The sequence below is a fragment of the Oncorhynchus masou genome, chromosome 28, assembly GCF_036934945.1.
Source record: "Oncorhynchus masou masou isolate Uvic2021 chromosome 28, UVic_Omas_1.1, whole genome shotgun sequence".
NCBI lineage: Eukaryota > Metazoa > Chordata > Actinopteri > Salmoniformes > Salmonidae > Oncorhynchus > Oncorhynchus masou.
In genome coordinates, this window is record NC_088239.1 from 44,854,684 (window position 1) to 44,882,005 (window position 27,322).

General features: G+C 42.7%; 1 protein-coding gene across 2 annotated transcripts in view; it reads left to right on the forward strand.

Moving 5' to 3' along the window:
* LOC135517650 (contactin-associated protein-like 4) overlaps positions 1-27,322 on the forward strand; it is a 189,166-nt gene that overhangs the window by 130,044 nt on the left and 31,800 nt on the right. For both annotated transcript variants that reach the window (XM_064942150.1, XM_064942151.1), the window contains exons 12-17: positions 1,624-1,743; positions 8,292-8,489; positions 9,580-9,736; positions 12,243-12,370; positions 13,319-13,489; positions 16,593-16,814. In XM_064942150.1, coding sequence (XP_064798222.1) covers positions 1,624-1,743; positions 8,292-8,489; positions 9,580-9,736; positions 12,243-12,370; positions 13,319-13,489; positions 16,593-16,814 — 996 coding nt within the window. The remainder of the gene's footprint in view (positions 1-1,623; positions 1,744-8,291; positions 8,490-9,579; positions 9,737-12,242; positions 12,371-13,318; positions 13,490-16,592; positions 16,815-27,322) is intronic.

The following is a 27,322-nucleotide window of genomic DNA, read 5'->3' on the forward strand; positions in this document are numbered from 1 at the left end:
GTGCTTTGGTCTGGAAGTTAAAGCTTGGTCGCAAATGGGACTTCCAAATGAACAGTGACCCCAAGCATACTTCCAAAGTTGTGGCAAAATGGCTTAAGGACAACAGAGTCAAGGTATTGGAGTGGCCATCACAAAGCCCTGACCTCAATCCTGTAGACGATTTGTGGGCATAACTGAAAAAGCATGTGTGAGCAAGGAGGAATGGGCCAAAATTCACCCAACTTATTGTGGAAAGCTTGTGCAAGGTTACCCTAAATGTTTGACCCAAGTTAAACAATTTAAAGGCAATGCTACCAAATACTAATTGAGTGTATGTAAACTTCTGACCCACTGGGAATGTGATGAAATAAATAAAAGCTGAAATCAATCATTCTCTCTACTATTATTCTGACATTTCACATTCTTAAAATAAAGTGGTGATCCTAACTGAACTAAGACAGGACATTTGTACTCGGATTAAATGTCAGGAATTGTGAAAAACTGAGCTGAAATGTATTTGTAAACTATGTAAACCTCTGACTTCAACTGTCGGCATTCCTCTTATCTAGGTGGGTGAGGGCAGTGTGGGGTGCAATTGAGATTGCGTTGTCTAAGGATCTGTGGGGGCGGTATGCAAATTAAAGTGGGTCTAGAGTGTCTGGGAGGATAGAGTTGTGTACCATAACCAGCCTTTCAAAGCACTTAACGATTACAGATGTGAGTGCTACAGGGCAGTAGACATTGTGGCATGAAGCATTGGAGATCTTGGGAACAAGAATAATGGTATTCATCTTAAAACGTGGGGATTAAAGAACGGGACAAGGAGAGGGTGAAAATAACCGGTGAATGTGCCTTCCACTTGACCTGCACATGCTCTGAGAATGCGCCCTGGAATACCGTCGAGCCCTGCTGCCGTGCAAGTAGCACCAGTCCTCTGGGTCGGTAGGTGCCCTCACGGTGTTGCATCTTCGAAGTGTGCATAAACTATATGGAGTCTGGAAGAGAGGCATCGTTGGGCTGATTGTGGCTGGGTCTTCCTTTGTATTCCGTAATGGACTGTAGCCCCTGCCACAAATGGCGGGCGTCAGGGCCTGTGTAGTATGATTCCACCGTACTCCTATATTGTCCTTTTGTTCGTTGGATGACTCTGAGGTTGTTGTCGGACCTATTGTTGCTGTCCTCTATTGGAGCCTCAGGTTAGTCTGCGATAACCCTGTGCGCGGTAGCCCTGTCCTTTAGTTTAGCGCCAACATCTGTGTTAACCCGGGGATTTTGATTGGGGAAGCAGCAAACTTTTACTGTGGGGACAATGCAAAGCCATGCAAAGCATTCCTGTAGCATAATCTCTGATTCTGATGGTCATTTCTCAACAGGGTGAGTCACAGGTATTTCCTGTTTGAGCTTCTCCTTGTATACAGTAAGCAGGAGTACCAAGTCATGATCTGATTTGCTGAATAGCGGACAAGGGAGGGCCTTGTATGCTTGCTGTGGGTAGAGAGAGTGTGTGTGTGTGTGTGTGTGTGTGTGTGTGTGTGTGTGTGTGTGTGTGTGTGTGTACACATTTTTGTTAATCATTTCAGTCAGTACTCATTTCAGTTAGGGTTTAGCAGTGAGTAACCTGAGTATTTGTTTTCTCCACCTCAGCCGTCTATGAGCAGTCATGTGAAGTGTACAAACACAAGGGCAACACAACGGGGCTGTATTACATAGACGTGGATGGAAGCGGCCTGATCAAGCCACAGCTGATTTACTGCAACATGACAGGTAAGGCACACGCACAAACACACAGACACACACACACACATCAAACCTTCCCACAAGGTGTGGGGGCCCATTGGCTATATCAACTCAGCCAAAAAATAAAAGTCTGTGTAATTAACTGTGCTTATTTTCAGCGAACTCAACATGTGTAAGTATTTGTATGAACATATGATTCAACAACTGAGACATAAACTGAACAAGTTCCAGACATGTGACTAACAGAAATGGAATAATGGGTCCCTGAACAAAGGGGGGTCCAAATCAAAAGTAACAGTTAGTATCTGGTGTGGCCACCATCTGCATTAAGTACTGCAGTGCATCTCCTCCTCATGGACTGCACCAGATTTGCCAGTTCTTGCTGTGAGATGTTACCCCACTCTTCCACCAAGGCACCTGCAAGTTCCCAGACATTTCTGGGGGGAATAGCGCTAGCCCTCACCCTCCGATCCAACAGGTTCCAGACGTGCTCAATGGGATTGAGATCCGGACTCTTCGCTGGCCATGGCAGCACTGATATTCCTGTCTTGCAGGAAATCATGCACAGAATGAGCAGTATGGCTGGGGGCATTGTCATGCTGGAGGGTCATGCCAGGATGAGCCTGCAGGAAGGGTATAACATGAGGGAGGAGGATATCTTCCCTGTAATGCACAGCGTTGAGATTGCCTGCAATGACAACACGCTCAGTCCGATGATGCTGTGACACACCGCCCGAGACCATGACGGACCCTCCACCTCCAAATCGATCCCGCTGTAGAGTACAGGCCTCGGTGTATCTGTCATTCCTTTGACAATAAACGCAAATCCAACCATCACCCCTGGTGAGACAAAACTGCAACTCGTCAGTGAAGAGCACTTTTTTTCAGTACTGTCTGGTCCAGCGACGGTGGGTTTGTGCCCATAGGCGACGGTGTTGCCGGTGATGTCTGGTGAGGACCTGCCTTGCAACAGGCCTACACGTCCTCAGTATAGCCTCTCTCAGCCTATTGCGGACAGTCTGAGCACTGATGGAGGGATTGTGCATTCCTGGTGTAACTCGGGCAGTTGTTGTTGCCATCCTTTGTTGCCATCCTGTCTCGCATCTACCGATCCTGTGCAGGTGTTGTTACACGTGGTCTGTCACTGCGAGGACGATCAGCTGTCCGTCCTGTCTCCCTGTAGCACTGTCTTAGGTGTCTCACAGTACGAACATTGTAATTTCTTGCCCTGGCAACATCTGCAGTCCTCATGCCTCCTTGCAGCATTCCTAAGGCACATTCACGTAGATGAGCAGGGACCCTGGTCATCTTTCTTTTGTGGTTTTCTGAGTTAGTAGAAAAGCCTCTTTAGTGTCCTAAGTTTTCATAACTCTGACCTTAATTGCCTACTGTCTGTAAGCTGTTAGTGTCTTAATGACCGTTCCACAAGTGCATGTTCTTTAATTGTTTATGGTTCATTGAACAAGCATAGGAAACAGTGTTTAAACCAAATAGAATGAAGATCTGTGAAGTTATTTGGATTTTTACAAATTATCTTTGAAAGACAGCGTCCTGAAAAAGGGACGTTTATTTCTTTGCTGAGTTTATATACTATATATATATATATATATATATATATATATATATATACAGTTGGGCAAAAAAGTATATTATTTTGGTTTCGGAGATTTGGGGTCCTCTAGCGTCGAGCAATCCCATATCCGGGAGTCTAATCATAGCCTCAAGCTCATTAGCATAACGCAACGTTAACTATTCATGAAAATCGCAAATGAAATGAAATAAATATATTGGCTCACAAGCTTAGCCTTTTGTTATAACAAACCTGTCATCTCAGATTTTAGCTACACAAGCATTTGTGTAAGAGCATTGATAGCTAGCATAGCATTAAGCCTAGCATTCAGCAGGCAACATTTTCACAAAAACAAGAAAAGCATTCAAATAAAATAATTTATCTTTGAAGGACTTCAGATGTTTTCAATGAGGAGACTCTCAGTTAGATAGCAAATGTTCAGTTTTTCCAAAAAGATTATTTGTGTAGGAGAAATCGCTCCGTTTTGTTCATCATGTTTGGCTAAGAAAAGAAAATGAAAATTCATTCATTACAAACGCCAAACTTTTTTCCAAATTAACTCCATAATATCGACAGAAACATGGCAAACATTGTTTAGAATTAATCCTCAAGGTGTTTTTCATATATCTATTCGATGATAAATCATTCGTGGCAGTTGCCTTTCTCCTCTGAACTAAATGGAAAAGTGGACGCAGCATGAGATTGCGCAATAATTATGACGGAGGACACCAAGCGGACACCTGGTAAATGTTAGTCTCTTATGGTCAATTTTCTCATTCTGAACATCGCACAATTCCTGGATATCTGCATGAACCCTAACCTAAGTGATGAATCAGCGCTACACAAATTGGCTTAATTATTTATTTACTAACTAAATCATCACACAGAATACGTAAACACACACAGCATAGGTTATTGATTACATACATAATACAATGAAAACATTTCCCTAGTGGACTAAACAAAGCATGACTGTTTGGTTACACAATGGAAAGGGAGGGTTATGTATGGAAACGGGGAGACAGAGTCTCAACTTATCATACATACACTTAGAAGCTATGCTCATGGGAATATGAATTCTTTGCACATGAACGACCACTCATTCAGAAAATAAATGCAATGTATATATTTACTCATAGATGTCTTCATCATCTCTCTGTTGATTTCGATGGTTCTATTGGAAGTGGTTTGATGTAAGTCTCTGGTTGTCCACCAGAAGTCACAATTTCCTTCTTAGTTGTAGGCTTCTTTTGTTCTTGAGTGTTCGTTAGAATAAATACTTCAGATGTACCACACGTTGGTGAGAGGGACCTGTCTTCCCTCTCGTCTTTGGTCAAATGTCCGAGACTACTTTACATGCACAGCTGCAGACTGTGAATGTTTGGTCTAGTCTTTTTAACCATTTCAACTTCTCTGGTCTCAATGGTTGATTATTCAGGGTACAGCTAGGACCACTTTACACGCCGGCAGCAATCCGGCATGTATTGGTCTAATGTTAATTTCATTAGCGAGTTCTAAGCACTCTGGTCTTAGGGGCGTTCCATCACGCCAACACAATGTCTGTGCTCACGTGGGCATGGTTAATGACTGATTTATATGAAAAGCCATTATCTCATTTAGAAGGCAAAATCACATTGCTATTAAATATGACAAAAGTATTGTCATACTTAATCATATATTTTATACAACATGTAGATGCAATCCTGACAACTAGAATGTGTACACCCTCAGAGATACAGTTATTTAGTTATACTATCCTTAATGATATCACAAAATAATAAACACTTTGATAGGATTGTTCTTTATCCCCACTCACCATGTCCCACATTCTTTATGTTAGAAATATTGTTTCATTATCAACTTTTGGATGTTGGAGTTTTGGTGGCAGTCTAACAAAGGATTTTCACACAAACTTCAGAGCTAATTAAACCACTGGATTATGAGCTACAGTAGGGTTTCCATGCATACATTATGACCACTGCATGACTAGTTAGGGTTTCCCTGCATACATTACCTTTCTCCATACATTAGTACATTGCATACATAACCACTGGCAGCACCGTGACTGTTCTTTTAGTTTCTACCATTGCCTAATGTATACCGATGTTGGATCTTAATTTGAGCCAGTTTGCAAGCAGGAAAATAATCCTGCAGCAACAGGAAATTTGAATTATTCTGTGGATTATAATTAATGACATTTTTGTATGGGTTGATACATACAAATCAAGTCTGAAATTTCAAAGTGGAAATTACAAAATTCTGAAACCCTTTTTAAACCTCAAATACACTATATATACACTGCTCAAAAAAATAAAGGGAACACTAAAATAACATCCTAGATCTGAATGAATGAAATATTCGTATTAAATACTTTTTTGTTTACATAGTTGAATGTGCTGACAACAAAATCACACAAAAATGATCAATGGAAATCAAATGTATCAACCCATGGAGGTCTGGATTTGGAGTCAAAATTAAAGTGGAAAACCACACTACAGGCTGATCCAACTTTGATGTAATATCATTAAAACATGTCAAAATGAGGTTCAGTAGTGTGTGTGCCCTCCACGTGCCAGTATGACCTCCCTGCAACACCTGGGTATGCTCCTGATGAGGTGGCGGATGGTCTCCTGAGGGATCTCCTCCCAGACCTGGACTAAAGCATCCGCCAATACCTGGACAGTCTGTGGTCTGTTGGTGGATGGAGCGAGACATGATGTCCCAGATGTGCTCAATTGGATTCAGGTCTGGGGAACGGGCAGGCCAGTCCATAGCATCAATGCCTTCCTCTTGCAGGAACTGCTGACACACTCCAGCCACATGAGGTCTAGCATTGTCTTGCATTAGGAGGAACCCAGGGCCAACCGCACCAGCATATGGTCTCACAAGGGGTCTGAGGATCTCATCTCGGTACCTAATGGCAGTCAGGCTACTTCTGGCGAGCACATGGAGGGCTGTGCGGCCCCCCAAAGAAATGCCACCCCACACCATGACTGACCCACCGCCAAACCGGTCATGCTGGAGGATGTTGAAGGCAGCAGAACGTTCTCCACGGTGTTTCCAGGCTGGCACGTCTGTCACATGTGCTCAGTGTGAACCTGCTTTCATCTGTGAAGAGCACAGGGCGCCAGTGGCGAATTTGCCAATCTTGGTGTCCTCTGGCAAATGCCAAACGTCCTGCACGGTGTTGGGCTGTAAGCACAACCCCCGCCTGTGGACGTTGGGCCCTCATACCACCCTCATGGAGTCTGTTTCTGACCGTTTGAGCCGTACGAGGGCCCAACAACATGACCCCCAACATCCACATTTGTGGCATGCTGGAGGTCATTTTGCAGGGCTCTGGCAGTGCTCCTCCTGCTCCTCCTTGCACAAAGGCGGAGGTAGCAGTCCTGCTGCTGGGTTGTTGCCCTCGTACGGCCTCCTCCACGTCTCCTGATGCCTGTCTCCTGGTAGCGCCTCCATGCTCTGGACACTACGCTGACAGACACAGCAAACCTTCTTGCCACAGCTCGCATTGATGTGCCATCCTGGATGAGCTGCACTACCTGAGCCACTTGTGTGGGTTGTAGACTCCATCTCATGCTACCACTAGAGTGAAGGCACCGCCAGCATTCACAAGCGACCAAAACATCAGCCAGGAAGCATAGGAACTGAGAAGTGGTATGTGGTCACCACCTGCAGAACCACTCCTTTATTGGGGGTTTCTTGCTAATTGCCTATAATTTCCACCTGTTTTCTATTCCATTTGCACAACAGCATGTGAGATTTATTGTCAATCAGTGTTGCTTCCTAAGTGGACAGTTTGATTTCACAGAAGTGTAATTGACTTGGAGTTACATTGTGTTGTTTAAGTGTTCCCTTTATTTTTTTGAGCAGCCTAATCGGCCAACATCAGTTCCCGACCACAGTACTGCTGGCTGAATGGAAGCAAGTCCCCGCAGCAATGTTCCAACATCTAGTAGAACGCCTTCCCAGAAGAGTGTAGGCTGTTATAGCGGCAAAGTGGGGTACAACTAAATGGCCACCTACACTGGCGTATTTTACCGGCTTATTGCCCCCCAGTGGCGCTTTAGCTATCTCTCTCACTGACGGAAAGAGATCGACACGTTTAGGGTGCAGTTGATGGCTCTCAGTAAGTAACTGAGCTGTGAGCTGTAGCTTCAGAGGGTGCGTGCCTGCCTTCCCTACAGGACACCTACACCAGGTGTTGCAGGAAGGCCAAAAAGATCATCAGGGACCCCAGTCACCCAAGTCATGCTCTGTTCTCCTCGTTTCAATCACTGAGACGCGGGCAGTACAGGAGCATCATGGCAAAAACTTGAAGACTGGCCAATATTTTCTACCCTCAGACCATCAGGTTGCTGAATCCCACGCTACTACCCCGAGTGAAAACGTTTGGGAACCCCTGACTTACCTTACCTGCTGCTCCTCCTAGGGACATCCTTCACCCCCCCCACAGACTTTTACTCTGCCCCCACCCCAATTACATTAATCACTGATGAAGGTGTCAATATGTATAGTTTAGATTATTTTTTTAAATTGTTATTGTTTTTATTTCACTTGGTCTCCACACACCCTCAATTGTCATGCTGCTACCCCTATGGTAATTCCCCCACACACCCCTCAACAGTCTTTAATCTGCCTCCACCTCAATGGACATTTATTCATTCATCCCTGCTCCAGTTGTTATGATGTACGTATATAGGGCTATTTTTTTATTTCACTTAGTCCTGCATGTTGTACCCTGCAATCACACCTACAACTACTTCCATGTGACTATTAAACACTCTGAAACTAAATCTGAATCTCTGGGTGGGATCCCAGATCATCTGACAGAATTCCAATCCTTCAGGGCTGGCACCAGCAGCTATCGGAATCATCTCATCTTCCCACCCACCCCATCCCTATTTTTCAGAGTGTCTTTGTTATCATTAATATTTGCATAATGATGTAAAATGATCTTAGGGGTTCCCCTCCATTTCTCTCTCTCTCTATTCTCCTGCAGATGAAACGTGGATGGTGATCCAACACAATAACACGGAGCTAACCAAATTAAAGGCCTCCTCTGGGATAAATCAGCATTTAGCCTATTTTAACTATTCGGCCGATGCGGAACAGCTCGGAGCCATAATTACCCAGGCGGAGCACTGCGAGCAGGAAGTCTTCTACCACTGTAGAAAGTCACGCCTCTTAAACACACCAGGTAAGCCCTTTTATTAACAGTATTGATCCCAGCCAGCCATAAAGGTCAGGATGATTAAAAAGCTGCTCACTCGGTCGGCTGTGAGTCGGTGCATGTGTCCCAAATGGCTCCCCTATTCCTTATTTCCCTATCAGGGCCCATAGGTCTCTGGCCAAATGTACTGCACTATATAGGAAACGGGGTGCCATTTGGGAGACACTCTGTGAAAGGGAGTGCTGCACGCCACACGCAGTGCTTAAGCAGACGTCACAATTGGATTATTATGCTCTTTGTTGCAAACTAATTTAGGTTTGGAGGGGAGATGTACTTTCTTTGAGTAATGTATGTAGGCCTAACGCCATTGTGTTGTGATAGAATATTCACAATTTCTGGGAAATGCTACATGTTCATGCACTGAGTGAGTTAGCTTTTAGGCAATTTTTTTTGTTTTTTGTTGGTGTGTCATTGGTGTTTGCCATGTGGTATTCATTTGTAGTTTTGTCAACCTTGTAATTACTATTTTAGACCTGCAAATGAACATGAAACGAGGCAACGCACAGCTTCACAGAGTAATTGCTGTCCATTAGCTGTCTCGTTACTGTAGAGGCTGACTGAGAGAAGAGGAAAACGATGTCAAAGCTAAATAAATCATGCTGGAAAATGTCAAATGAAGAATAATGAGGGGAGCGTGATCAGACAAGTGTTGGGAGCCCTTTGGAGTCTATACTGCTTTTTTTGTGGAGGTCCGAAACTGGTGACTTAACCATTCTCTATCAAACACTCTCGCTCTCCTCTTGTTCCAGTCTTTTTGTGGAAAGTGCATCTGTTATATATCATCAGTGTTGTCATTGCAAATAGCACTTATTGGTCTCTAGGTAAAACACACCTTGTCCGATCTGTTTAGAAGACATTTGCAATACCTTGACCTTAATGTTTTTACATTAGAGCCCAACAAGTTTTAGAGTCTGTAGGGTTTTTGAATAAGTGTGTGTGTGTGTGTATGTGTGTATATGTGTGTGTGTGTGTGTGTGTGTGTGTGTGTGTGTGTGTGTGTGTGTGTGTGTGTGTGTGTGTGTGTGTGTGTGTGTGTGTGTGTGTGCGTGTGCCTCAGATGGATCTCCGTTCACTTGGTGGGTGGGACGTACAGACGAGCCCCAGACGTACTGGGGAGGGGCAGTACCAGGGAGCCAGCAGTGTGGCTGCGGTCTTCAGGGTAACTGCATCGACTCAGACCACTACTGCAATTGTGACGCTGACCGCAAAGAATGGTACAATACCATCACCAATTACGACTCTCATTCTGTATATTTTTCCATTGTTCCTTCGCTCTCTCTTTTTTTCCTCATACTTTCCCTATCTTCTTCTCTCTCGCACACTTTGTTTATTTCTTCTTCTGAATGGCAATCACCACTACTCTTCAGCTCCTTTACCCCATCCTGTCCTATGTATTGTCCTCCCTTACCCTCTTTCCTATATACTGTTTGGTTCCTTATATATGTTTGGTACTCTATATGAACTCTACTGACTGAGATTATCCATTCAATATTTAATCTTATTCAGAAAGGGCCTTGTTCTCTCGCTGGCATTTATATTTTTAGATATAATTATAGTGTTATAAGCCTGCAAGAACTCAAACAGCATCTGAAAGTAAAAATGAACATAATCTGGATGATGTTTGTTAGTATTTGCACAATTTCCTTTTCTATTTCCTATTCTAAAGTTGTTATGGACTGCAGACATGGGTTCAAATCACTGGAGGCTGGTGAGGGGAGGACGGCTCATAATAATGGCTGGAACGAAGCAAATGGAATGGCATCAAACACGTGGTTTCCATGTGTAGCTTAGTATTTGATACCATTTGACTCTTTCCGCTCCAGCCATAACCACAAGCCCGCCCTCCTCAGTTCAGGTGCCACCAACCTCTCGTGGTTCAAATAATATTTGTTTTCTTTCAAATACTTTGAGTGCTTGATTGAGCCTGCCTGGTGGTGCTAGATGTGCTAGGTTTGCACTTTTGGGACTATTTCATTGGTTCCCATAAACCAGGTCAATCAGTTGCATCTAAAGTATACTAAGAAAAATATAAACGCAACATGTAAAGTATTGGTCTCGTTCTTCATGACGTGAAATAAACGATTCCAGAAATGTTCCATACACACAAAAAGCTTATTTCTCTCAAATGTTGTGCATATTTGCTAGGCATCTCAAGAAGCTGATTAAACAGCATGATCATTACAAAGGTGCGCCTTGTGTTGGGGACAATAAAAGGCCACTCTAAAATGTGCAGTTTAGTCACACAACACAATGCCACGTGTGTCTGCAGTTTTGAGTGAGCATGCAATTGGCATGCTGACTACAGGAATGTTTACCAGAGCTGTTGCCCAAGAATTGAATGTTCATTTCTCTGCCATAAGTCACTTCTAATGTCATTTTAGAGAATTTGTCAGTGTAACCACGCCAGCCCAGGACCTCCCTATCCAGCTTCTTCACCGGCGGCATGGTCTGAGACAAGGCACTCGGACAGCTGATTACACTGTAGGTTTGCACAACCAAAATATTTCTGCACAAACTGTCAGAAACCGTCTCAGGGAAGCTCATCTTGACCTGTCTGCAGTTTTGCGTCGTAACCGATTTCAGAAGACAAATGCTCAACTTTGATGGCCACTGGCACACTGGAGAAGTGTGCTCTTTATGAAAGAATCCCGGTTTCAACTGTACCATGTAGATGGTAGACAACGTGTACGGCGTCGTGTGGGCGAGCGGTTTGCTGATGTCAACATTGTGAACAGAGTGCCCCATGGTGGCGGTGGGATTATGGTAAGGGCACGCATAAACTGCAGACAACGAACATAAATTGCATTTTATTGATGGCAATTTGAATGCACAGAGATACCGTGACAAGATCCTGAGGACCATTGTTGTGCCATCACCTCATGTTTCTGAATGATAATGCACAGCCCTATGTCACAAGGCTCTGCACACAATTCCTGGAAGCTGAACATTTCAGCATGCTCACCAGACGTCACCCATTGAGCATGTTTGGGATGCTCTGAATCGACATATACGATATGCGTGTTCCAGTTCCAGCCAATATCCAGCAACTTCGCACGGCTATTGAAGAGGAGGCACAGGCAACAGTCAACAGCCTGATCAACTCTATGCAAAGGAGATGTGTCGCACTGCATGAGGCAAATCGTGGTCACACCAGATATTGACTGGTATTCTGATCCACGCACCTACTTTTTTTTAAAGGTATCTGTGACCAACAGATGCATATCTGTATTCCCAGTCATGTGAAATCCATAGATTACGGCCTAATTTATTTATTTCAATTGACTGATTTCTTTATATGAACTGTAAAATCTTTGAAATTGTTGCATTTCGTGTTTATTTTTGTTTAGTGTATTTAAAAGATACGAGATACAAGTACTATTTGAACACAGGTCTGATGGACTAAACAGTTTTTTTACGTTGTACGTTGTTACTATGTTGTTGTAACGCATACCACCTCTCTTATTTCGCAAGTTTACATTTATTGTGCTGGAGGGTGAACTAAGCGATTTCCCCTTAGATAGGCCAGCTGCAAAGTCGAAATTGGCTATATTGTAAAAATGAAGGAAAACAAAAATGTGGTTAGTGTTAGGGTTAGCAGTGTGGTTATGGTTAGGTTTAAAATCAGATTTTACGACTTTGTGGTTGTGTCAGCTAGTGACCACTCTACCTGCAGAACAAGATTCATGATGAAAAACGCTAACCTGCCCTGATTTCCAACAGGGCTGCTGACTCTGGCCTGCTCATCCATAAGGAGAATCTACCAGTCAGATGGGTGGTGGTGGGGGATATACAGAGGCCTGAATCAGAGGCAGCTTATAGAGTCAGCCCACTTAGATGTCATGGCGACAGTAAGTACCAAGTGATAAAATAATAAAGATAGAGTGTGTGACTATCTATACTTCCAATGATTTATTGGACAGCACTAACATTTTGTCACACAGTGACTTCCTGTGTGTGGGTGAGATAGTAAGTATAATGTCAATCAGTCATTTTACTGTATCAGTCTATTATTTACTCTATTACTGACCCTCCCCAGAGACATTGACTGGGTCATACTGAATACTGTATGCTTGCTTTTGATATGTCAGTCTATCAGTTAATCTATCCGTCCATTATGTCCTATATGGAAATGGAGTAGTACACACAGGCTGTGATTCAAACAAATGCAGAGAAACGACCTGCGCATAGCAATAGACTACCAGCTGCTTTACTCTGAGTTCTCAGCTCAGTCATTCGTTCCACACCTGTTTGATGGTAGTGCAACATTCTCTTCCTCTCGCACTCTGGTTAGGCGCGTCGTCTAATTATGTGTAGGGAAATACCACATTAGCAGAATTGTAACAAAAACAATAATGTTCTCTCTTCTATGTTGTTATGCTGATGGCAGTAGGTAGTCGTTGTTAATCACGCAATAATGAAATAATCCCCATCTCTTTGTTATTCCTAATTGCAGCCTTGGTTACCTACAAATATTACTCTTAGTAAATTAGACGTAAATGGGGGAAACGATGGTGGAATATTATTAAGACTAATTAGTAGAAACGGTTGGCTTGTTTATGTGCCTGACAGTCTCAATGGATCATTGTAATGAACTGAGTTGGGGACAGTATACTCTTATTTAATTCTTAGTCTATTTAGACCCTTTTTGCAATTAGCAACCTTTTGGTCAAGGATTGGTGCATACAATATGTACAACAGCATAGAAGACAACAAAAAAACATAACTGTATAAAATTATAAACAGTATACATTTTAATTAATATATATTTTTTGTCTCATTTATTTTTTATTTTTTAGAGAACTTCTGGAACGCAGCGTTCTTCAACAAAGAGACATCGTACCTGCACTTCCCCACGTTCCACGGAGAGCTCAGTGCAGACATCTCCTTCCTGTTCAAAACCACCGCCTCTTCGGGGGTCTTCCTGGAAAACCTGGGCATTAAAGACTTCATACGGGTTGAACTCAGCTGTAAGTAGAGTGAATGATACCACCGTGGAGAGAATGCTTGACTCTATGGTTCATGATCAAGTGTTTCGGTGCAGGGTTCAAAAAGGCATATAGACTGGGAAAGGAGAAGCTGCACTCACTAAAATTCACTGAACTTCTGCTGAGAGACCATGGAGAGATCTTGAATGGAATAGGTCCTGAATTTGGCTTACAATTGCTTGAGTGCAATACACATCTTCCAAAGGTGTAAGGCACAAGTTAGCTTGAATGCAATAAGGCCTTAACATCTTTGAATGGTGTTAGCTTGATTTAGTTTGAATGCAATGCACATCCTCTTCGACCATGATGTTAGAAAATGATTCAGCTCGAATGCAATACACATCTCCGAATAGTCTTATAACATTATTTGGCTTGAATGCATCACATCATCTTTCCTCGTGGCATTGAACATGATTTGGCTTATTAGGTCAGCTCATTGTCAGAGATATTTGCAGTTGCAGAGATTGTAAAGCTCTAATAACTCTGAACGGCGCTTTCTATTGGTCTATTTGTGAAGCAGCGGTAAAGCGTGAAACTCCTTTTCTGAGACGACATATGATAGAGTCTGCGGCGCTACACAGACATCATGAGCATACTCTCCTTGGGGAAATTATGGGACTGCCATTGTTAAAGCGAAGCACAGACTTTGGAGCTGATATACTTAATTTATGTTGACTCTTGTTTAGATAGAACTACATTATTATGGGTCCGGAGTAAGAAGTTTTGTCTCTAAATGATGGTCTGGCGCTGTGACTGTTATTGTTTCATATGCCTTCTCCTGGTCCCATGACAACTAATCCGCACTCTGGTAGAATCCCCATGAGCCTTTGCAATTGGAGGATGCCGACTTAGGAGGGAAGAAGCCTTTTCTATTCTATATTGTCAGGACAGATTTTTTGGGACATCTGTAGCGGAATGTTAACACTGTTGTCGCGGTGCTAGATGTTATTGTCTATAGAGACAATAGCCAGGGGTGATGGATGGGAGTCCTGCATAGAGAGACCTTCCAGGGTGCAGGGGTATGTTCCTGCTATAATGACCCATTCTACAGGTGCAGGATCTTAATTTGAGCCAGTGTTCTACAGCAGAATAATTATCCTGCAGAAAATGTGAATTATTGTGTGGATTATAATTAATGTGGATTATTGATACATTCTTCGTAAGTGAAAATCAAGCCTGAAATTTCAATATGGCACTTAAACTTCAGAAGCCTTTTTAAACCTCAAATACACTTCCTGGTTGTTTTCCTGCGACAGGGTGATCAAATTACAATCCTATATCTGTACACATCACTGACATCACATAGCTTGATTAAAGCCCCTGAATCCCACCAGACTGAATTACTGGGGACACGGCATGACATGTACCTATTGTACAGAGAGACGTGTCTATTGTTGTGAGGTCACAGCCATACCATGTTATCGATTGAGCATCCATGTAGACTAGTAACGGTTGCACAGCTGACTCTTCAGGCTTAATCAAAGTATATCCTATGGAAATAGAACAATTTACATTCACCCCCTAATTTCTTGAACTGTGAATGTGGATGCTATTTTTTAACCTTACCATTGCCGTCACATTCCCTCAGACAAGGTGTGTGCTTGTGGGTGCGTTGGCATTGGTGTGTATGTGTGTGTGTCTTCTTAAGAGGCAGAAGGGGAAGCTAGCTGTGCAGTGAATACTAAAGAGATCAGAATAGATGATTAGCTTTTTCACCGAGTTTTTGTCGCCGCCATGCAGACCAGAGAAGTGTTTGATGACAAACTCTGGCCCTGGCCTCAGCTTCCTATGCACAGTGGTGTGTGTGTGTGTGTCTGTGTGTGTGTCTGTGTGTGTGTCTGTGTCTGTGTGTGTGTGTGTGTGTGCATGTGCGTTTGTGTGCTGCCCTGAGCTCTTCCAAAATCCTATTCATTAACATGATCCATTCAGATAAGATCCCATCATCCTACCGATGGGCAGGCAGGAGGAGCATCAATTACACAGCCCTGTATGAACATATGCGCTGAATGAATGAAAAATGCCTGACAAATGTTTTCAAGGGGGGGAAAAGACAGATAGCTACTGCATAGTGGAGCCAACTGCCAGGTCAGCAATGGATGTTTTTGTTGTAAATGATGATCTGGATGTGCGTGTTGTACACAACATCAGGAACACCTGCTCTTTCCAGGTGAATGACCAGGTGAATCCAGGTGAAAGCTATGATCCCTTATTGATGTCACGTGAAATCCACATCAATTAGTGTAGATGAAGGGGAAGGAGACAGGTTAAATAATGAGACAATTGACACATGGATTGTGTATGTGTGCCATTCAGAGGGTGAATGGGCAAGACAAAATATTTGAGTGGCTTTGAACGGGGTATGATAGTAGGTGCCAGACGCACCGGTTTAAGTGTGTCAAGAACTGTAGCGCTGCTGGGTATTTTACGCTCAATAGTTTCAGGTGTGTATCAAGAATGGTCCACTACCCAAAGAACATCCAACCATCTTGAGACAACTGTGGGAATTATTGGAGTCAACATGGGTCATCATCCCTGTGGATTGCTTTCGACACCTTGTAGTCCATGCTCCGATAAATTGAGGATGTTCTGAGGACATGTCCCTAATGTTTTGTACACTCAGTCTGTACATGTGATGATAGATCTCGGGGAGAGTAGAACTGGAACACAATGTTGTAAGGCCACTTTGTACTGGTATTGGCATGACAACACCTCATATTTCTTTATTCTGTTGATACTCAAGGTCAAAGCAACCACCACATTCAATCAACAATGCTGCTGAGAAAAGTGAAATAAAATAAAGTCATATGATGTTGTCTGAGCAGTGAAAGTTATTATGTTGTCAGGTTTTGCTCGCAGGGGCCAGATGAGGATGTTTATAGACATCGGAAATAAAATGTCCGGAAAATATTGAGATGTCCAGGGGGTTTAATTCTGGTGTCATTTGATAGTTATTTGGCTGTAAAAAGCTCTGCTACTACTCTCTGCTAGTGGGATATTTAACCACCCATCCAAATGCTACTCATCTGGTGTGTCTGACCATCTCTCCTTCTCTTCCCCCATCCTCCTCTCTCCATCCCTCCCGCAGCTCCGATGGAGGTCGTCTTCTCGTTTGACGTGGGCAATGGCCCCTTTGAGGTGCGTGTGGAGACGGGCGGCATGGCGCTAAACGACGACAGGTGGCACCACGTGCGAGCAGAGCGGAACGTGAAAGAGGCTTCACTGTGTGTGGACTCCTTCCCGGGCACCACACAGAAGGCCCCCGCCGACGGTCACATCCATCTGCAACTCAACAGCCAATTATTTGTAGGTAGGAAAATCCAGCTGCTTCAGGCTGCTACATCTCCCTCATTAGAGGAATGGAAAAACACCAGACCTGGGTTCAAATGCTATTCAAAATGTTTCAAATACTTTGAGTGTTTGCTCTCGCCTAATCTCTCGTGGACAGACTATGTAAACATAAATGGTACTGTGTATTTGTCATGATACAATGGAATGCGTGCGATAACGAGCAGCATTAGTTCCAGTGCTTTGGACAAATCACGATTTCACAGATGTTAGTATCTTTGAATTCCGGAAGAGGAAGGGACATTTGGCCCATAGACTTACCCGTAACTTAAAACAAATAGTGAGGGTGGAGCTCTTCGTCCCGGTTCAGATCCTCGTTCTCTCTCTTCTCTTAACATGTATGGATCCAGAACTTAACCGAGATTATCTTTAGCCTGCCCTGGGAGTGCCAGATAGGTGGGGTTTACAGTTTTGAGTCTATTCTATTGGTCCATTAAACCAGGCAAGCTAAATCAAGCACATACAGTGCATTCGGAAAGTATTCAGACCCCCTCACTTTTTCCACATTTTGTTATAGCTTTATTCAAAAATGAAATTGTTTTTCCCCCTCATCCAACTACACACAATACCCCATAATGACAAAGCAAAAACTGTTTTATTTTTTATTTTTACAAATGTATCAAAAATAATTCAGACCCAGTATTTTGTTGAAGCACCTTTGCGATTACAGCCTTGAGTCTTCTTGAGTATGACGCTAACAAGCTTGGCACACCTGTATTTGTGGAGTTTCTCCCATTCTTCTCTGCAGATCCTCTCAAGCAGTCTCAGGTTGGATGGGGAGTGTCGCTGCACAGCTATTGTCAGGTCTTTCCAGAGATGTTCGATCAGGTTCAAGTCCAGGCTCTGGCTGGGCCACTCAAGGACATTCAGAAACATGTCCCGAAGCCACTCCTGTGTTGTCTTGGCTGTGTGCTTAGGGTCGTTGTCCTTTTGGAAGTTGAGGTGAATCTGAGGTCCTGAGCGCTCTGGAGCACGTTTTCATCAAGGATCTCTCTGTACTTTGCTCCATTAATCTTTTCCTCGATCCTGACTAGTCTCCCAGTCCCTGCAGCTGAAAAACATCCCCACAGCATAATGCTGCCACCATCATTCTTCACCGTAGTGATGGTGCCAGGTTTACTCCAGACGTGACACTTGGCATTCAGGCCAAGGTGTTCAGTCTTGTTTTCATCATACCAGAGAATCTTGTTTCTCATGGTCTGAGAGTTCTTTAGGTGCCTTTGGCAAACTCCAAGTGTGCTATCATGTGCTTTTTACTGAGGAGTGGCTTCTGTCTGGCCACTCTACCATAAAGGAGTGCTGGTAGGCTCTCCCATCTCCACAGAGGAACTCTGGAATTGTGTCAGAGAGACCATCGGTTCTTGGTCACCTCCCTGTCTTGGTGGTTCCAAACTTCTTCCATTTAAGAATGATAGAAGCCACTGAGTTCTTGGGCACCTTCAATGCTTCAGACATTTGTTAGTACCCTTCTGCTGATCTGTGCCTCAACACAATCCTCTCTGAGCTGTACGGACGATTCCTTCCACCTCATGGTTTTTGTTCTGACATGAACTGTCAACAGTGGGACCCTATATAGAAATGTGTGTGCCTTTCCAAAAGATTGTCCAATCAATTGAATCTACCATAGGTGGTCTCCATTCAACTTGTAGAAACATTTCAAGGATGATCAATGGAAACTATATTTTGAGTCTCATAGCAAAGGGTCTGAATATTTATGTAAACAAGGAATTTCTGTTTTATTTTTAATAAATTAGCTACATTTTCTTTTCTTTCTATCTTTGCTTTGCCATTATGGGGTATTGTGTGTAGATTGTAGAAGAATCAAGAATCAATTGTTGAGTAAGGCTGTACCGTATCAAAATGTGGAATAAGTGTGGAAAAAAGTCAAAGGGTCTGAATACTTTCTGAATGCACCGTATAAAAGTATTTTAATTTGAATCCTGGTTCTACCAGCGAAAAATAACATTCCTAATATTGAGTTTGTCAGGGCATGGACTCTACAAGGTGTTGAAAGCATTCCACAGAGATGCTGGCCCATGTTTACTCCAATGCTTCCCACAGTTGGCTGGATGTTCTTTGGATGGTGGACCGTTCTTGATACACACGGGAAACTATTGAGCATGAGAAACCCAGCAGTGTTGCCGTTCTTAACACAAACCGATTCGCCTGGCACCTTCTACCATACCCTATTCAAAGGCACTTACATCTTTGGTCTTGCCCATTCACCCCCTGAATGGCACACATACACAATACATGTCTCAATTGTCTCAAGGTTTAAAAATCCTTCTCTAACGTGTCTCCTCTCTTCCCCTTCATCTACACTGATTGAAGTGTATTTAACAAGAGACATCAATAAGAGATCATTGCTTTCACCTGGATTCACCTGGTCAGTCTATGCAATGGAGAGAGCAGGTGTTCACAATGTTTTCTATACTCGGTCAGAGCTACTAGCCTTTCCACATCCACCAGCCTTACCCACACTTAGAATCAAAGGGATGGGACGTCTGTCATTTGTAAGCCGATAGATTAACGTCTACTTTAGCGTTCTCCCAAATGGCACCCTATTCCCTAGTGTACCCACGGGCCTTGGTCAAAATAAGTGCACTACATAGGGAATAGGGTGTCATTTGGGACACAAACTTTGAGTTGGGGCACAATGTGATTCTGTTTGCTCTGTCAGTGGTGAACAGAGACTCTGAATCCATGGCTTCCAAATACAAGTAATGGTAATTCCAGATTAAATTGGTGTGTGAAATATTGCGCAATTTCTCTCCTTTTTCAAGTACTGTACAGCATAGTTCATATGTGAAGTAAGTACTTAGGAGAAGAAGGCCAAGCTTCTAATAGTAAGATGCAGTGGATTTTTAAAAATTTATTTACCTTTATTTAACTAGGCAAGTCAGTTAAGAACAAATTCTTATTTACAATGATGGCCTAGGAATAGTGGGTTAACTGCTTTTTCCAGGGCAGAACGACAGATTTTTACCTTGTCAGCTCAGGGATTCGAACTACAGTGCCTTGCGAAAGTATTCGGCCCCCTTGAACTTTGCGACCTTTTGCCACATTTCAGGCTTCAAACATAAAGATATAAAACTGTATTTTTTTGTGAAGAATCAACAACAAGTGGGACACAATCATGAAGTGGAACGACATTTATTGGATATTTCAAACGTTTTTAACAAATCAAAAACTGAAAAATTGGGCGTGCAAAATTATTCAGCCCCTTTACTTTCAGTGCAGCAAACTCTCTCCAGAAGTTCAGTGAGGATCTCCGAATGATCCAATGTTGACCTAAATGACTAATGATGATGATAAATACAATCCACCTGTGTGTAATCAAGTCTCCGTATAAATGCACCTGCACTGTGATAGGCTCAGAGGTCCGTTAAAAGCGCAGAGAGCATCATGAAGAACAAGGAACACACCAGGCAGGTCCAAGATACTGTTGTGAAGAAGTTTAAAGCCGGATTTGGATACAAAAAGATTTCCCAAGCTTTAAACATCCCAAGGAGCACTGTGCAAGCGATAATATTGAAATGGAAGGAGTAACAGACCACTGCAAATCTACCAAGACCTGGCCGTCCCTCTAAACTTTCAGCTCATACAAGGAGAAGACTGATCAGAGATGCAGCCAAGAGGCCCATGATCACTCTGGATGAACTGCAGAGATCTTCAGCTGAGGTGGGAGACTCTGTCCATAGGACAACAATCAGTCGTATATTGCACAAATCTGGCCTTTATGGAATAGTGGCAAGAAGAAAGCCATTTCTTAAAGATATCCATAAAAAGTGATGTTTAAAGTTTGCCACAAGCCACCTGGGAGACACACCAAACATGTGGAAGAAGGTGCTCTGGTCAGATGAAACCAAAATTGAACTTTTTGGCAACAATGCAAAACGTTATATTTGGCGTAAAAGCAACACAGCGCATCACCCTGACCACACCATCCCCACTGTCAAACATGGTGGTGGCAGCATCATGGTTTGGGCCTGCTTTTCTTCAGCAGGACAGGGAAGATGGTTCAAATTGATGGGAAGATGGATGGAGCCAAATACAGGACCATTCTGGAAGAAAACTTGGAGTCTGCAAAAGACCTGAGACTGGGACAGAGATTTGTCTTCCAACAAGACAATGATCCAAAACATAAAGCAAAATCTACAATGGAATGGTTCAAAAATAAACATATCCAGGTGTTAGAATGGCCAAGTCAAAGTCCAAACCTGAATCCAATCGAGAATCTGTGGAAAGAACTGAAAACTGCTGTTCACAAATGCTCTCCATCCAACCTCACTGAGCTCGAGCTGTTTTGCAAGGAGGAATGGGAAAAAATGTCAGTCTCTCGATGTGCAAAACTGATAGAGACATACCCCAAGCGACTTACAGCTGTAATCGCAGCAAAAGGTGGCGCTACAAAGTATAAACTTAAGGGGGCTGAATAATTTTGCACGCCCAATTTTTCAGTTTTTGATTTGTTAAAAAAGTTTTGAAATATCCAATAAATGTCGTTCCACTTCATGATTGTGTCCCACTTGTTGTTGATTCTTCACAAAAAAATACAGTTTTATATCTTTGTTTGAAGCCTGAAATGTGGCAAAAGGTCGCAAAGTTCAAGGGTGCCGAATACTTTCGCAAGGCACTGCAGAACCCTTTTAGTTTCTGGCCCAATGTTCTAACCACTAAGCTACCTGCCACCTATCGAGCAGCCTCCATCACATTATTGGCAAAATGCCATTCCTCTGTGGTTTCCTATTCAATGTGCAGGTGCTGAGCTGACTGTTTCCTGAACAATAATCACCATCAATAAATAACCATGAATCACGCTGCCGATGGGCTTTGGATCATGCGGTTCTACAGTAGGAGAGTGTGTGTGTGTGTGTGTGTGTGTGTGTACATGTGTACGTGTGTGCAAGCCCTCCAATTATTTTTGCATATTTTCTTACACTAAACGTTATCAGATCTTCAACCAAAACCTAATATTAAATAAAGGGAACCTGAGTGAACAAATAACACAAATGTGGTACTCATTTAATGTATTTAATGAACAAAGTTATGCAATGCGCCTGTGTAAAAAGGTCCCCCTTACACTCAATAACTGGTTGTGCCATCTTTAGCTGTTATGACTACAAATGCTTCCTGTAGTTGGCAGTGCCAGAGAAAGGTCCTAAACATTATCAAAGACTTCGGCCACCCAAGTCATAGACCGTTCTTGGCAAAAGGACACTTGACTAACTTGACTTGACACTTGACTAACCTCAACTAGAAACAATAATGTGACTATCACATCAGAAGCTCTATTTTCCCAAAATGCTCCTGAATAACTTCTACCCCTTCAAAGACTATTGAACAGTTTACCAAATGGCTAGCTGGACTATTTTCGTTGACTCACTATTTTTTTTACACAGGCTCTGCACACTCACTGGACTCTACCCACACGCATACGACAGTGACTCTCCAACACACACACACACACACACACACACACACACACACACACACACACACACACACACACACACACACACACACACACACACACACACACACACACACACACACACACACACACACACACACGTCAAAAGTTTGGAAACACCTACTCATTCAAGGGATTTTCTTGATTTTTTACTCTTTTCTACATGGTAGAGTAATACTGAAGACATCAAAACTATAAAATAACACATATGTAATCATGTAGTAACCAGAAAAAATGTTAAACAAATCAAAATATATGTGAGATTCCTGAAAGTAGCCACCCTTTGCCTTGATGACAGCTTTACACTATCACGTTTCAGGTATGACCCAGATGCAGACAGTGTCGAATAAACAAAGTTTATTTCTAATACAGGGGCAGGCAAACCATGGTTCAAAGGCAGGCAAGGGTCAGTAATCCAAAGAGGGTTCAAAGGGTCCTGAATGGCAGGCAGTCTCAGGGTTCAGGGCCTAACTGTATTCCAGTTAGGTGGGGCAAGGTATATAATGGCAGTCAGGGTCAAGGACTAGAAAACAGGAGAAGAAAGAGGCAGGAGCAGGGGAACAAAAGCTGGTAGGTTTCACAAACAAAATGAACTGACAACAGACAAACAGAGAACACAAGTTTAAATAGACAGGGGATAATGGGGAAGATGGGTCACACCTGGAGGGGGATGGAGACCAGCACAAAGACAGGTGGAACAGATCAAGGTGTGACATGCACAGTCTTGGCATTCTCAGAAGGGCGCGATGCTATTTTAGTCGACCGGATGCTATTTTGCACTAACGTGGGAAGGTGCAAGTGATTTGAAGTGATTTGTTTCACAATCATATGAAAACATCATGACTGCTAATGAGTTCTGATTAAACTTGGAATATTGTTAATTAGCAGGTATGCTATTGAAATATTGAGTGCTATAGTCTAGGATTTTCACCAGAAGTTAATGGTTATCTGTAGGAGGAATGTATATGGTGGATGAAATTAAGCTTGGAATGTATAGAGTAAAGGAAGGGCAATCACATGTGGCAGGCACTGATACAGTGCCTTGCGAAAGTATTCGTCCCCCTTGAACTTTGCGACCTTTTGCCACATTTCAGGCTTCAAACATAAAGATATAAAACTGTATTTTTTGTGACGAATCAACAACAAGTGGGACACAATCATGAAGTGGAACGACATTTATTGGATATTTCAAACTTTTTTAACAAATCAAAAACTGAAAAATTGGGCGTGCAAAATTATTCAGCCCCTTTACTTTCAGTGCAGCAAACACTCTCCAGAAGTTCAGTGAGGATCTCTGAATGATCCAATGTTGACCTAAATGACTAATGATAATAAATACAATCCACCTGTGTGTAATCAAGTCTCCGTATAAATGCACCTGCACTGTGATAGTCTCAGAGGTCCGTTAAAAGCGCAGAGAGCATCATGAAGAACAAGGAACACACCAGGCAGGTCCAAGATACTGTTGTGAAGAAGTTTAAAGCCGGATTTGGATACAAAAAGATTTCCCAAGCTTTAAACATCCCAAGGAGCACTGTGCAAGCGATAATATTGAAATGGAAGGAGTAACAGACCACTGCAAATCTACCAAGACCTGGCCGTCCCTCTAAACTTTCAGCTCATACAAGGAGAAGACTGATCAGAGATGCATCCAAGAGGCCCATGATCACTCTGGATGAACTGCAGAGATCTACAGCTGAGGTGGGAGACTCTGTCCATAGGACAACAATCAGTCGTATATTGCACAAATCTGGCCTTTATGGAAGAGTGGCAAGAAGAAAGCCATTTCTTAAAGATATCCATAAAAAGTGATGTTTAAAGTTTGCCACAAGCCACCTGGGAGACACACCAAACATGTGGAAGAAGGTGCTCTGGTCAGATGAAACCAAAATTGAACTTTTTGGCAACAATGCAAAACGTTATGTTTGGCGTAAAAGCAACACAGCACATCACTCTGAACACACCATCCCCACTGTCAAACATGGTGGTGGCAGCATCATGGTTTGGGCCTGCTTTTCTTCAGCAGGGACAGGGAAGATGGTTAAAATTGATGGTAAGATGGATGGAGCCAAATACAGGACCATCCTGGAAGAAAACCTGATGGAGTCTGCAAAAGTCCTGAGACTGGGACGGAGATTTGTCTTCCAACAAGACAATGATCCAAAACATAAAGCAAAATCTACAATGGAATAGTTCAAAAATAAACATATCCAGGTGTTAGAATGGCCAAGTCAAAGTCCAGACCTGAATCCAATCGAGAATCTGTGGAAAGAACCAAAAACTGCTGTTCACAAATGCTCTCCATCCAACCTCACTGAGCTCGAGCTGTTTTGCAAGGAGGAATGGGAAAAAAAATTCAGTCTCTCGATGTGCAAAACTGATAGAGACATACCCCAGGCGACTTACAGCTGTAATCGCAGCAAAAGGTGGCGCTACAAAGTATTAACTTAAGGGGGCTGAATAATTTTGCACGCCCAATATTTTAGTTTTTGATTTGTTAAAAAAGTTTGAAATATCCAATAAATGTCGTTCCACTTCATGATTGTGTCCCACTTGTTGTTGATTCTTCACACAAAAAATACAGTTTTATATCTTTATGTTTGAAGCCTGAAATGTGGCAAAAGGTCGCAAAGTTCAAGGGGGCCGAATATTTTCGCAAGGCACTGTATCTTCCATAATGGCTTATAGTCCTAGACTGCCAAAGGGTCAGAGACCCCATTTGGTCTATGTAGAACTCAACTGAGACATCCTTCCCTATCTCTACTCTCACTTCCTGTTAACCCAGATTAAGTGATCTTTTCTGCTAAGTGATCTTTTCGGTTAATATAAAATCCTCATCGTCTACACTATGGGTCCAATTACCACCTTCTTCATTCTCGGATGGGTCGTGGTGTATTAGGAATATGGCTCCCACAATAAGATAGCTCAGACCGATCAGCAATCCCATAAAGCCCCACCCTTGCCCGGAGAACATATCATCAGCAAGAGGCCAGCCCATGCTTTCACTTCTATGAATGCACACAGGGAGGATAGGGCGAGTTAGGGAATCTTCATTAGAGAGGTGACTCCCGAACCTTATTGGTATTCGGTTCATCTCCTAGCTCTGTGATTGTTCGCCAGTGTCAGTTTGTTTTACCCTCTTGCAATGTGTGACATGAACCCAGGTAGCTCTTTCAGCTATTCTCAACACGAAGCCTGTCACCAGGAGTACTTGGTATGGCCCCTCCCACCATGGCTGCTTCCAGTCTTTTCTCCTCAGGGACTGGATCCACACCCAGTCTCCTGGTTGGAATGAGTTAATCACCTTCTCCTGTAATTCAGCTGTTGAACACAAAATCTTGGACATACGGGTTTGGTTAAACAGTCTTCTCATGTGTTCTGATAGTATATCTTCAACTTCTATGTCTACTTGTTCTGGCCCCTAAGTCTGGCCTTCTATTTGTTCTACCTGATTAGCTAAACTGTCATCCATTATTTAAAGAAATAGATCCTAGTAAACCAACTCTAGGGATAATATCTTGACCTAATATTTTAGTTATCATAATCGTGTCCGCCAAGTACGTTGGGAGCGCTTCTACCCATTTGCTATATTTATCTATTATATATTATGTAGATTTATATAGCCCTCTCTCTCGGTGTGAGCTATGACCTGTTTCCATGAACTAGGCCACAAAGTGTCCTAGCCTAACCTCTATTGATTCATGGCTCTGCCTAGGTGTTTTCTAGGTGGCTCTACACCCAATTCCTATTTTCAAATTGCCTAGAATACTACCTATATCAGGGTTCTCTACACAAAATTCTAAAAATACGTCACCAGGTAAAAATGCCCTATGGGAATTGTTTAAATCAACACCTAAACTACACAAAAACAATCAAATATATTTCTAAATGTAGCCCGAGCGTCAATTCCCGATAATTCGTGAATAAAGATTTACTGACCTTGTCTCGTAGACTGGGAAAAGCAATGTGGGATAGAAATATACCGGCCTGCTATAGAACCCCAGTGTCAGGGGACAGGTCTTTAATTTACGGGTCAATGACCCGCCCGTGCATGGTTTTCGGCGTGGTACTTTCGGGCAGCAGGGACAGGTATTGGAATCCGGCTCGAAGGACCAAATTGTTATGAGAATTGTTCTGAATGTTCATAACCCAATTCAATTAAACTACTCAGTCTGCAAACCATAATTTTTAAGATACTGGTTGAAATGAAACAGACGGAGGCCCAGCTACAATAGTCAGAAAGTTTATTTACGAGAGCACTGGTTAGTTGTACCATCCATTTTATACTGGCTTCTTACGCACATACTTTCACAGACAGACTCCTTACGCACATACTTTCACACACAAACATTAGGTATCCTACACACATACTATCCTCCTACCCAGCCAACAAAGATTAGGAGAGGCTGTGAGAATCACTCCCCGTTCTCCCTCAAGATAGCAAGACCGTGGGAAGTACTTCCTGTCCTCTCCTCAATCTCTCAGAGACCCCTAGCCAGGTCGGCACCGAAACCTGCTAAGACAGTCTGTGTTTAAGATACTATAAAGACATATTGTACAGGTCTATTGCTTTACCCTAATGCTGACTAGAACTACACATTTATTATAATTTCACTGACTAAAACTACACACATCAATACTAATAATTTTATCATTCTAATCAATTTCATACAATTATATGATTTCAGGGTGGAATATTCTAATCATTCATTTAAACATATAAATTCCATTCACACCATCCCTGAGAAAAAGGCATATAACAGCATGCCTGGAGTTCACAAAAAGTCATGTGAGAGCATAAGGCAAAATATGATGTGTTCTGATGAGACAAAAATTCAACTATTTGGCCTGAATACAAAACGTGATGTCTGGAGAAGTCCAGGCACAGCTCATAATCCATCTAACACCATCCCTACCGTGAACCATGGTGGTGGCAGCATCATGCTATGGGGATGCTTTTCAGTGGCAGGGACTGGGTAACTGGTAAGGATAGAGGG